Source organism: Cynara cardunculus (genome assembly GCF_001531365.2).
Source record: "Cynara cardunculus var. scolymus isolate 2C chromosome LG 16, CcrdV1, whole genome shotgun sequence".
Lineage (NCBI taxonomy): Eukaryota > Viridiplantae > Streptophyta > Magnoliopsida > Asterales > Asteraceae > Cynara > Cynara cardunculus.
The window spans coordinates 6,032,144-6,044,871 of NC_037543.1; the positions used below are offsets into that span (position 1 = coordinate 6,032,144).

A 12,728-nucleotide genomic window follows, 5' to 3' on the forward strand; every position below is an offset into this window, starting at 1 on the left:
TAATTTAGGGACTAAACCATTTAAAATGAGAAAATTTGTTTTATTTTATTCAATTCCATCAATAAGATTGAGTTATTATTTTTTTATAAAAAATATATTAAGATGATAAATTAGAGAATATTATAGTAAATAAAATTTATATTAAAATCTACACTTCAAAAAAAAAAATTTAATTATATATTTTAGTACTAAACATTTACTCGGTAAGTGTTTTTGGATAAAATTTAACACTATTATTTACTTATCGGATAAATTTTTAGTCCATCAAAACGACATCATATGCAACATAGTATTAATTGTTATTTCGGGTTTTGTTTGAAAAAGAAAAATTGTGATTTTGGGTTTAATTTAGTGAATGGGAGGATGGAGAGTGAGGCAGCAAGAACAAAGGAAAGGAGTGTGAAGAAAAGCAAGTCATTGCGGCCCTCAAATCTTCACTCTCTTTCAACCTTCGCGCTTTCTCTCTCTAACCCATAAACCCTAGCTTCTCTTTCACAAACCACCACCCCCCATACATTACACACACACACACACACACACACACCATATACATATATAGTCACAGGCGAATTGATACCAACACATATGCACACGCAATCTACCCACTGAAACAGAGTCAGCTCCAATACAACAATGGATACTCTACCAGCTGAAAATATGAGACACCATCAAAATTTCACTGTTGCCTCTATTTCTTTGCTTTCATCAAACCCTCCAAAGCCTGTTTCCGGTCCTCTCTCCGCTACTTTTGGGTCTGCTTCCGGCTTCCCGGAGCTACAGTTCTTCCTAGACCCCGAGGGACAACACTCTCTTAACTTCGACCTTCGAACGGCTCAGGTAACCCTCTTTCTTTGATTCGTTACTAGTTTGTTGATTTAAGAAATTTTCAATTTTTTTTTTTTGGAAACTGACCTTTCTGTTTTCATTTTGGCTGGTTTTTGATTTATTTCGAGGCACTGATCATATGTGTTCTTTTGATTGAGTTATTTTTGAAAGGGGCATGTTACGGTTTGATTTACGTCATTGTTTTCATCTTGATTGATTTATGTTTTCCTGATTAGTTGGAATGTGTTTTAACCTTACAACATTGCTATTCTGGCATTGTTGATAATCGTGTTGGTAAAAGTTTTGATCTTTTAAGAGGGATTGCTTTGTTAATATCTCTTTCCAAGTGCTCTCTCTGTCAGAGTCCACCTCCCAAAGTATGTGCTATTTGAGTTGTAATTTGACCACTTTTTTTCTTTCCTTCATATGATTTCATTTCTCATTTCCATGTTGTGGGTCCCACTTATATGATATGAATAATTTGTACACACTTGGACCCTGGATAAGAGATGAGAAATGGACTAAACAAATTGGCCTTGAGTATCGTAGGGAGTGGTAAAATCGAGCACTTTGGGACTTTTAACGCTATGAGAACTTTTACTTGGGAGCATTCCAGTTTTCAATATTACAAAGTGGACTCTAGTTTTGGAACGGAGAGAGTATTTTGAAAGAGAAACTTCATGTTTTTTCTGGGGTATATTACAATAGCATGCATAATGCTTAAGTAGATGGACGTATTTGGGAGAGGTAAGATGTACGCAGACCTGCCCACTACCTCAAAGGGTAGAGTGGCCGTACTCGTGAAGACCCCAGCTTGTGAAAAAGTGAGTGAAAAGGTAAGGCTGAACAAAGGTCAGAGTGGATGCTTAAGTAGATGGAAATTCTTTCCTTCTGACACCCAAATTTCTTGTCCTTCGGTTCTTTTCCTTCTATAACTTGTTTCCAAGTAAAATGAACGCGGCTTGTATAAATTTAGTTCATTTGTATCTTTAGGTTCAAAGCAGTTTGACTTGGTGAAAAATAAGCAGAAAGCTACCACATTTCAACTTCCGTTGAAGCAAAACAAAACAACAAAAAGATCAGTAGACATATTCAATCTGCTTCTATATTTGCTAGATGGTAAAACTGATGACAACTATGATAACAACATCGAAGTAGGAGATCTTTTCTTAAGCAGAAGCTCTGTTAATTTATTATAAGCTTGAAATTGTGAAGTATCATGCTTATTAATGTTTGTAATGCCAGAAGCGAAAGTTTTTTTTTCTTTCTTTTTTGGGTTTGTATCTAGTTCATTTCTTATTCCTGAGCACATTAAGCCATTTAATACTATAAAAACTCTTACATGGGAGTGTTTGAATTTTACAAACTGCACTCTAGTTGAACGAGGGAGTACTTTGAAAGAAGTGAGAAACAGACTTGTCTTAAACTGCTAGAAGCAATGTTTGTGCTTCAATTAGGATAATAGAGACATCTTGGGCAGCTTACACTAGCATACAATGGTGCTTCATGAATGCAAAGTTATGTTGCTTCAAGCACCAAACATTATATCCTTATGTCATTCTTTTCTGAACTTATTTTCAAACAAAAACTATTGGCTGGTGCAACTTGTATAAATGGAATTCCTTTTTATCTCTAAGGTACAAGCAGATTCACTTACTGAAAAATAAGCAAGAGTGTTGACATTTTAATTTTCATGGAAAGAAAATCAAAAGAAAAAAACCAGAAGACATCTTCGAACATGCTTCTTTATTTGCTAGAAAGTAAAACTAGTAACAGCTATGGAAACAATACCAAAGTAGGAGACCCGTACTTACGAAGATGCTCTTTTAATTCACTATAAGCTTGTAAATTATGATGTATCAAGCCTTTTAATTTGTAATGTGAACAACTAATTTTTTTGTTTGGTTTGTATTCATGTTCTCACTTCTTCTTTTGGGGGGTTTCAGCTCTTCAGGTTAGGTGAGGTTCAATCACTCTGTGTATCAGAAGGTTCTGAAACCATCAAAGAGGTATGCCAATGTAACTAATTTTTAATTACTTACTATGACCTATATATATATATATATTTATTTATTTTCTGTATATGCTGGTTCATATCCCAAAATGGATATTTTTTAGCATGTTTTTTTATTACTTACAGAGTTATGCTTGAATGAACACTTCCAATTCAATTTTCATATTTATAAAGTACCTATATCTATTCCAAATGATATAAGAAAGAATGTGATTATTTAAACTTCTATTGGTATTATGATTTGTAATATGCATGTGTTAGGTGACCATGCCTGTTAATATTCTCACGTTTGAATCAGAAAACTTATTCAAAGGGAGTCACTGTTCAATTTAAAGAGGAGGAGGAAAGTAGCTCCTTCCATGATGCATTTGAGCAATGGAAAAAGGAAGTGGTTGTTCAAGGTCTGTTAACTTGTGCAAATGTTATATCATTTTCTGATGATACGTGTTTTTGGTTATTGTAATTTCTTTTGTCTCATGATTACACCTCTTGACTTTCTACATATTTTGCTTAAATTGTATCGACAATTATTTAGGTGCATATAATATCATGTGAGATTTGGTTTTTGATGTGTGTTTGAAGTTGTTGCTGATTCTTGCTGTTTTAACTGGCATTCCACATGTTCTGTGAGCATGTTTGAGTTCTTAAATCAGTTTCTTTTGACAAAATGGAGTATTAGAAATGAAATATGAGACATTCGGTTCAGTGAGTGCATTGATGCATTCCACATCAGTGTGAATAGAGATAAGTAATAACATGTGAAGAACATTTATATGATGCACACCGATACAATCATAAAATAACAGGGCTGAATTACTGTTTTGACATGATTCATCAGAAGAAATTAATTGTTATATTGTTCAATGTACAAGGAGAGAAAAATCCAGAGAATGCATGAGAACCTTTGGGAGCCTATTTGTTATTTTTATTATATTCTTTGATGTTTTCTTATAAGAAGATGATCTCATTTCACTTCCATTCACTTCATATATATAAAATTTGATAATTTGTAGTAGCATTTGCATTTATTTTATTTTTCCATTCCCATAGAGATATATTTCTACCTAGTTGTCAAAGATATCTATTTGGAATCCAAATTGATATTTATGTAGCTGAAAACACGTGTTCAATGTTAATTTATACGTCATAGACTGAGACATTTTTTTAATTCTCGAAGTACTTTTTTTATGTCAATAATGAATCCAAAAACTCAGAAGTTCTAGGTTTTGGAAGAGAGGTGGTAGAGAAGTGCAAAAATCATATTATAAAGAAAATTAGGAAAGTATGTTGTAAATCTAAATTCTTGAATAAAAAGTGATTGAAGATAAATTGACGGGCCTAAAATTTTGCTTCTTTGTGTTATCTGTGTTTTCCCCCTTTTCTTAAGAACACTTGGAAAGTTTTTGGGAAGCTATTTCATAATTGGGGCGAGAACAAATCCAACATAGTGATGCTCTTCCTTGTTCTATCATTCTATCAAGTATATAAATTTTTTACCCCTTTGAAAAATATCCTGCATATGCGGCTAGATGTTAGACATCTTTGCTTATACAAGATGGCTGGGCTACTCTTTTCACATAGATTAAAATTAAAGTAAAAGAGTGAAAACATCTAATGAAAAAGCACTGTGGGATGGTAATCATATTTTATGCAGATTATATTTTTATAGCAGCAAATGCAATCACTAAATGACCTGATTATTTGTTTTTTCTTTTTACAGGATCAACTTTACCAAATGGAACAGTTTCTTCTTCTAAAAGCAAATTTGATGATAAAATAGAAGCATCTTCTGCTAAAATGTATTTCCATTACTATGGGCAGCTGCTACATCAGCAAAATATGTTGCAGGATTATGTGAGAACAGGTCAATATACCACTCACCTTTTTCTTTTTTCGCTGATTTGCTAAACTGGCATTGGTATCCAACTATCCATCTATTAGTCTTATTCAATTAAAAGCTGATGTGCTCGATTATGATGAGTTCTTTTTCAAGGAGCGTCTATCACATTCTGCTGCTAAGATGAATTCATCTCAATAAGCATGTCTCAGATGAAAATCGTTGGGATCTTATGGAACTGAAATGCATGATAAATTTTCCTCTTTCAGGTTCCTACTATGCTGCTGTCATTGAGAACCAAGTAGATTTTGCTGGCCGTGTAGTGGTTGATGTTGGTGCTGGAAGTGGCATACTATCATTATTTGCTGCTCAGGTGCTGCTAGTTGATACTTGTACTATCTAGGGGTGTGCAGAAAGTCATCAGATCCAAAATTTAAGCATCCGAATTGGATCGCTCGGTTCTTGGATGACAATCCAAAATCTAGTAAAACTGAACCAATCTAATCCATTCCAATTACCATCCACTTACCTGTCTAATTATCGATCTAATATTATAAATTTCAGTATGTTAAAAAATGAAAATAGAAAATAACAAAATCGTAAATATTGGATTAATTGGTTGGATAATTGGATCATGGATCCAATCATCCATTGGGTTGGATTGGATCGGATCCAATCGGATCGGTTGTCCATCTTTAACTGGATTGGATTGGTTTGGTTGGCAATATCCAACATCCAGTGGATGATTGTATTGGATCCTTTCTGCCTAAAATCCATTGAGATTCAACCGATGAACACCCCTGGTACTATTACATACTCATGTTGCTTGGTGATGTCGCCTAAAATGACAAATCACATAATTGATCTTCTTGTTTGCTCCTTCTCTTGGTTCCTTATGTATCCCCATCTCCTCCTTGGCACTCGTTAGGCTGGTGCAAAACATGTTTATGCTGTGGAAGCATCTGAAATGGCTGACTATGCTCAGAAGCTTATTGCTGGGAATCCTATATTGGGACAAAGAATTACGGTTTGTTCCATTTCTTAGTACAAGGCAATCTACATGTAATGCTCTMTGTCTTATCCTGGGGGGACCCTGTCATTAAAATGCAGGTTATCAAGGGCAAAGTTGAAGATGTAGAATTGCCAGAGAAAGCCGATATATTGATCTCAGAGCCTATGGGTAAGTTCATTATGTCATGTGTCTATTATCATTGTTAATGCTGAACTGATTACATGGTTCTTATCACATGTTGCCATCCTATTATCTTTTGTTGTGATGTTAAACGAGGGAAGAATATTCCCAAACTATGGTCCATGAGAGAAAAATAGCAACTCGCCTTGGATGTTGAACCTGATTAATCATGCAATGCTTGGCTGCCTGTGCTTGTTTCCTTTTGGAATAATGACATAATCAGAAAGAGCTCTTGTGGGATATTGATCTTGTAGACATAGGGATATCTGTTCAGGTTGGCCACCATTATGTGGTAGGTGTCCCTCCTGTTGGCCACCATGTAGTTGTAGGCATTGATCTCATTTTTGTTTTTCTTTTTTGACATGAGCTGCCTAGTTTTAAGACTTTTGTAGCCTTTAATCCATTTCTCCTACTAGAATTTGGGTTCACACACACACACACACACATATCTATATATCATATTCTCGTAGATATCCTTCCTGTCGTCGTTCATTCTAAGGCATGGTATATTCACCCTATGAGTATATAGCAAAAGGTGGATGATTGTTATATGTTCATGCCCAGGTGCTTATCTTGCCACTCAAATCTAGCTACATTTTGTTAGTGGTGACTAATAAAGTGCTTCTATTGGAGGAATAATATTAAAAGTTAGCTCACTTCCTCTCTCACTTGTCCATTTGAAATATGGTGAATATGAAAGGCTAACGTGAGGTTTTAAAATTGCGAGCATATAGGTGGGTGACATACTAGACAAATAGCTGTTAAAGCAAATTTTTGGGTGGATAGTACCTCTGGCCAGGTCATTGGACCAGAAATGGACCAAATCTTATAGGAAAAATTTACGTCTCTTCCATTAATACTTAATAGAATGCCAGTCAAATTTCTTTTGCTGTATCTGATAAAGTCTGCCTTGTATCTTATCATCCCTTCTTGCAGGCACCCTGTTAGTGAATGAAAGAATGCTGGAATCCTATGTCATTGCAAGAGATCGGTTTCTCGTCCCTAATGGAAAAATGTTCCCCACTGTTGGAAGGTGATTTTTAACTAGAATCATATGATATTTAAACTATGGTGCATCGAACGCATTTGAACATCTTTCTTGAACATGATATAACAAGTCTAAGGAAGGGCCTCAATGTGCTCTATAATTGCATGATTACGTTCCCATCTGTTTTATAACTCTTCATATGCTTGGTTTTTATTGTATTAACACAGGATGTTGTGTGCCTCTTGATCAAGAACACATGGGTACATCATATGATGCAAACCTGACCGTTTATGCCATTTTTAATCTGAAATTCTTATATGGGAGTTGATAATCCTTCCAAGATGTCCATGTTTGTGAAGCACATATATTTTCGATGAAAAATAATATCCACAAAGTAGTGAATCTTTCTTGTTGTGTCATGCTGATTAAGCGACACTCGTATACGTTGCTGTTGCCTATTTGTTTGTTGAGACCCCCTTCCCAATTTAGTGTAATTTTATGCATGCACTTGATGTGCATGTGGTTCTAAAGTTCTATGTTGTACTTTGCATATATGTACGTAATATGTATGCCTTTTAATGTTGATATATATATGTGTGTTCTTTAAATTTTTCAGAATTCACATGGCACCATTCAGCGATGAGTATCTCTATGTTGAGATTGCAAACAAGGTAGTGGCTTTTCGTGGTTGGTTATTTGATTTATTTAATGTCAGTTTCCTTTCTTTTTGTTTGTTTCTAAACAATCTAGATTCACTTTGATAGAGAATATGATGTTCAGTTCTGGTCTTGTGCAACATGCGTATTCTAAAACATATTAATGATGTCTTGATTATAATTTGCATGTCGTAGTTTCTATATATGGTTTTGCTATAAGAGGCATACTTAATTCTTGCTCCTTGTTATCCAGGCACTATTTTGGCAGCAACAAAATTATTATGGGGTTGATTTGACAGCTTTACATGGTACTGCATTCCAAGGATATTTTTCACAGGTTTGTCTTGCTTGCATACATTAAAAAATAGGTGAAATAAGCATTAATTTGGGGTCTTCTGAGTAGCTTCTTTGTTCACGACTGCTTGTGTTTTAGGAAGTCTTTTTGTTTATATTTTACGTTTATTAATTATATTTTTGAAAAATATGGTTCTCAAAAAGTTATTCATTAATCAGAGCATGAACAAATAGGGATGGAGTGTGCAATTAAATCCAGATGTGAAATATATTATTAGGATAAATTATATATATAAATTGTGTAGCTCTAACACACTTCTCAAGTTGAAGTGTATGTCATGGACCATTTACTATGTAGACACCATGCATGACTTCTAATTAAGAAATCTATGATCCTAATATAGTCATGGTATGGAAGTTCTTCCATTGGAATATCTTTGAGATATGATTGATAATACTACAGGTCAACAACCCCTGTGAGGGGAAGAACCAACTTGCAGACTTAATTGAAAAGGCAGTTTTAGTCATTTAGTCCTGGTGTGAAACAATCTAGTTTCTTGACTACTCCTCTTTAGCTCCTTGATCACCAACTATGGGTAAACCTTGATGGTTAGGATTGTAAAAGAGTTTGCTTCACAACTCTCTTAAATGGTTCTCCGTTGCTACGCTGAAGTGTGTGCCTCAAGCCTTGCTTAGGCTTTCAAGCTGGAAGGTCACTCAACCATATAGCTGCATTTATTGCTTTTTTAGAAATACTGATAATTGACAAAAAGGTAACTTTAACAGTAAAGGGTGCTTTATACGAACGAACTGTATTTTATACATTAAGGCTACACCTTAATTTATTCGCCTATAAATCCACTTAATCGTTGCTTAATCATGTAAACACTGGGTGTTCAGTCTACTGCGTACTATTGCCTAATGCCTTTTAGAACACTGATCAAAAGCTATTACCTAAAAGGCAGAGTTTCTGTCTCACCTCTGCTTTTATTCTACCTTAAATTCGGCCCACCCCAATTATTCCAGCCCACATCCACCCAGCCCTGGCCCTGACCAACTTTTATCATATTGAATTCCTAATACTCGTAACTTATAAAATACAATTAGACACTATAAACTATAAATGTTATATTATGTTTTCCAATACCAAAAGGCAAAATATAAATGCAATTACAAAGGAAAATACACATATAAGGTGTATATTTACAAATATATACTATGCAATCTTTTATAATGATATATGAACATTGTGGATGTGTTTTCTTTGGGTCATAACTAATGCAGGTTTTGATTCCGAATTGGTTAAAAAACTCACCCTCATATCTGCTCCGCCTCCTGTTTTCGCTTACCCCTATCTTTTCCATGTTGGGGAGATGGGACAGGGCCCTGCAAAAGCCTGCCCCTCCGCCACCTACATGCATATTGCTATTTCATGAAACAAGAACAAAAGGAATTTCATTGCAGTGAGAAACGAACCTGCTGCATTGTCACTCCTACATCTTATTTAGTTTGATCTATCTCAATATTGCATTTTGTGACTTGGAATTGTCTCAAGTTGGGAATCATGGGATATCTCCAACTTAAAGGGAGATTGACAGCTAGTTACTGAAGCAAGTCATAACATGGATGCTTATTGCATCAGCCTGCCATATATTAGGGTATAGTGCTGCCCCTCTAGTTGATGAGGCGTTTTTACTCAATTGGATTGCAAGTGAGGTCCACTTTAGCAAACATAGTTGTTAGCTATTTTAAGTATTTCATATGGCTTTTTCTATGTTGAATTTGAATACTGTCATTCATGACATATCTGTTTCTTTTATCTATAGTAACTTTGTGTTTGATATTATTTGCAGCCAGTAGTTGATGCTTTTGATCCAAGGTTGTTGGTGGCTCCTGCAGTTTCCCATGTGATAAATTTTACTACTGTGAAGGTATTGTGATTTTTATTTGCTAATGATGGTGGGCAATGTCGCAGTTTTACATGTTGACCATCTTGAAAACTTTTTATCTACTATGTTTAACCTATTTTAGTGTGACTTTCATAGGAACTAGGATTTCTAGGACTTGCACGTAGAAATTTCTGTGCTTTGGATTCCCTCATAAGACTATCTTAGTCATTGAATGGAAGGCATGATCGTCGCAGAACTCTTAAAGTGTTTAGGCATTAATCTATGAACTTTAGTGGATTGTATTGCATGACTGAAGTACCTGGGAGCAAGAAAAGGAAGTAAAAGTTTCAAGTCCCATTCGTTAGTAAACTTAACCCAGTAAAAATTTGGATGGTATGAATACCCATTTGACTCTCTTATAAGAGAAAGCATTTATGCAAGTTATTATCAAGTGAACTGCATCATTGCAAAATGTCTTGCATGTAATTTTAGAAATGGGAGCTCATATTCTGATAGGACATCAATTGAGGATTGCTAAATGAACAAATATGTTTGGAAGATAATTTGCTGAAAGGACACTTGTTTTTGAAGCATGTGGCAATATTCTGTGACTTGGCTTACCTCATCAAATGCATTTAATTAAATTTCTTGTAGTGAAGCAATAAGGTTATTACTAGTCATTTTTAACTTAACTTAGACAACTGTTTGTGCTTGATTCACGTTTTTCACTACATGTTGGACTCTTTCCCTATTCGATTTTCAGGAAGAGGACTTGTATGAAATCAACATTCCATTGAAATTCATAGCTTCTGTGGGCACTAGAATACATGGTTTGGCATGTTGGTTTGACGTTCTCTTTAATGGCAGGTGATAATTTTATGCTTTTACAATTTATACAATCTGGATCCTCCATACTAAGTTATCTCCACTAAATAAGTTTCCACATTAAATTTCTTGACCTACAGCACCGTACAAAGGTGGCTGACTACGGCTCCTGGTGCACCTACAACTCATTGGTATCAACTGCGTTGTGTCTTGTCTCAACCCATATATGTCATGCCTGGACAAGAAATAAGTGGCCATCTTCACATGATTGCACACAGTGCTCAGAGTTATACAATTAATCTCACCATGTCAGGTTGGTTAGAGAAATGTTATTTATGTCCTTTCACCGCGCATTTGTGGATGCATCTGGGTTGGTAGTTTAAATGTAATCCTATATGACAAGTTGCAAGTTGTGTTGTAGCTAAAATGTGGGGGCCTGGTGCTGAACAAGGAGGAATACTACAAACGTCAAGCTGCAGACTTGATCTAAAAGAGCCTTATTATCGAATGTCTCAACCACAAGCCTACTCAGTGGCTCAAGATCAGCAGCCAAATCAGCTGTTACAATCACAGGTATGCATTAACTTTGAGTATCACTGGTTCCTTTCAGTCTAGCTACTATATATGTCTTGGGGGCTGTTTACCAAACACTTACTGGGTAAGCGCTCAGCGGATGTCACTTACCTTACCAGGTGAGCAAACAAGGACTGAGAATCTTACCCGGTAAGTGAGGTACCTTTAAATACATGGTACCTTTAAATAGCGTAGAAGCAATTCATAAATCCTTTCCCATGGTACCTTTAAAACATTTAATAAAATTTAAGTTATTGTTTATGTATAAAACCAAATGAAACGAACTCGATATATCCCACTCGAAAGTAGGGTTTTGGGGGTGGGATATATGCAAACTCCCCCTACTTCAAAGGGTAGAACGGGAAGGAGGTGCAACATGAGGACTTATCCTAGTATTACTCTCATCCAAGCACATTTAACCTCAAAGTTCTTATGGGATCTTGTGCATTAACGAAATTTCTCGTTTATGTATCCGTCTACCTTTTTCCACCTCTTGTTCTAAGGAATATAATGATTGTAGTATTATTTAGGCATGAAGATGATGCTGGTTTAACTTTTTTTCTATTTTGTGTTATTTTTCAGGATTTACAACTTCCCTCCCTGGATGAAGACGGGTCGGATTTCATCCAACAACCATCAAATGATTCCAGTGTCCCAATCCGTTGAGGAAAGATAATAGTGAAAGGTGATCATCATCATCATGTACCATTATACAAGGCATGCACCCTGAAGCGTCAGGCCCCAGACTGCCATTTACTCTTTGTATCGTTTCAATGCCTGTAAATTATGGTTGATTTGTTCTTAGAGTGTTCTTTGACTAATAATTATTAATTTCTAGTAGTCCATTTACATACAGTCATTTTGACCAATTGTTACTTTCAGACAACTATTTGAGGTGCCCTTTTATTTACTCTCTTTTGTTGCAGGGCCCTGTTTGGTTTAGACTGGTTACCACCGGTTAGAAGGTACTTGCACTCAACCTTCCATGGCTGGTTTTGGTTGTGAATGGTTAGAAGGGTTGCTTAGCACTTCGGTTCACACATTAAAACTAGAGGGTGGCATATGGGATTATCTCAAGATGACTGAATCATTAAGGCTCTGATGGAATTATACCCATTACCCATTTTGAAGGGTTATTTTTGATAGGAGAAAGGTCATCAATGGCCTCACATTGCTGCAATATCTGGCCTAGTGCCAACCTTTACTTCTTTTATTTGTTTCCAATAAGCCATCAACATTTCGGGATATCAGATGTTGGACCCGTTTGACGATAGAGCCCTCAGATGTTGGAGACGTTGGATGTTGAACCAAAAGATGTTTAGATGTTGGATGTCCTTTTTCTGTCACATTATCAGCTAATTATTCATACGATTCATTTTCCTCGACTCTACTTTTTATATTATTTATACGACTCCTTGGTCTCGAGTCTTCTTTTTTATTACTTGGATGGTGGGGGAGAGATTCCTGCTTGCGTACTTCGCTAATCGGTTTATAAAAACAAGAGGAGATCAAGATGACAAGAAGGGAGTTGAATATGTAGTGGCCATGGTGTTGTAGTTGTCCTTTCATTTTTTTGTATATACGAGTTTGCTCAGGCCTAACTAGCTATGCAGTTTATGGTCCAGATCAATTATG

General features: G+C 35.6%; 1 protein-coding gene across 2 annotated transcripts; it reads left to right on the forward strand.

The window, feature by feature from the left end:
* The first annotated feature begins 418 nt into the window (after window positions 1-418).
* Window positions 419-12,492, forward strand: LOC112529158 (probable histone-arginine methyltransferase 1.3). Of its 2 annotated transcripts, XM_025140258.1 has the most exons (16): window positions 419-837; window positions 2,772-2,834; window positions 3,138-3,240; window positions 4,560-4,703; window positions 4,946-5,049; window positions 5,605-5,703; window positions 5,787-5,856; window positions 6,805-6,901; window positions 7,473-7,527; window positions 7,766-7,849; window positions 9,660-9,737; window positions 10,459-10,562; window positions 10,661-10,833; window positions 10,942-11,093; window positions 11,676-11,778; window positions 12,020-12,492. In XM_025140258.1, exons 1-15 carry the CDS (start codon window positions 634-636, stop codon window positions 11,757-11,759), a joined length of 1,614 nt encoding a protein of 537 aa, XP_024996026.1. In that variant the 5' UTR covers window positions 419-633; the 3' UTR covers window positions 11,760-11,778; window positions 12,020-12,492. The 2 variants fall into 2 exon arrangements, with proteins under 2 accessions (XP_024996026.1, XP_024996024.1); XM_025140256.1 differs by lacking the exon at window positions 12,020-12,492 and having other exon boundaries at window positions 11,676-12,003.
* The last annotated feature ends 236 nt before the right edge of the window (window positions 12,493-12,728 follow it).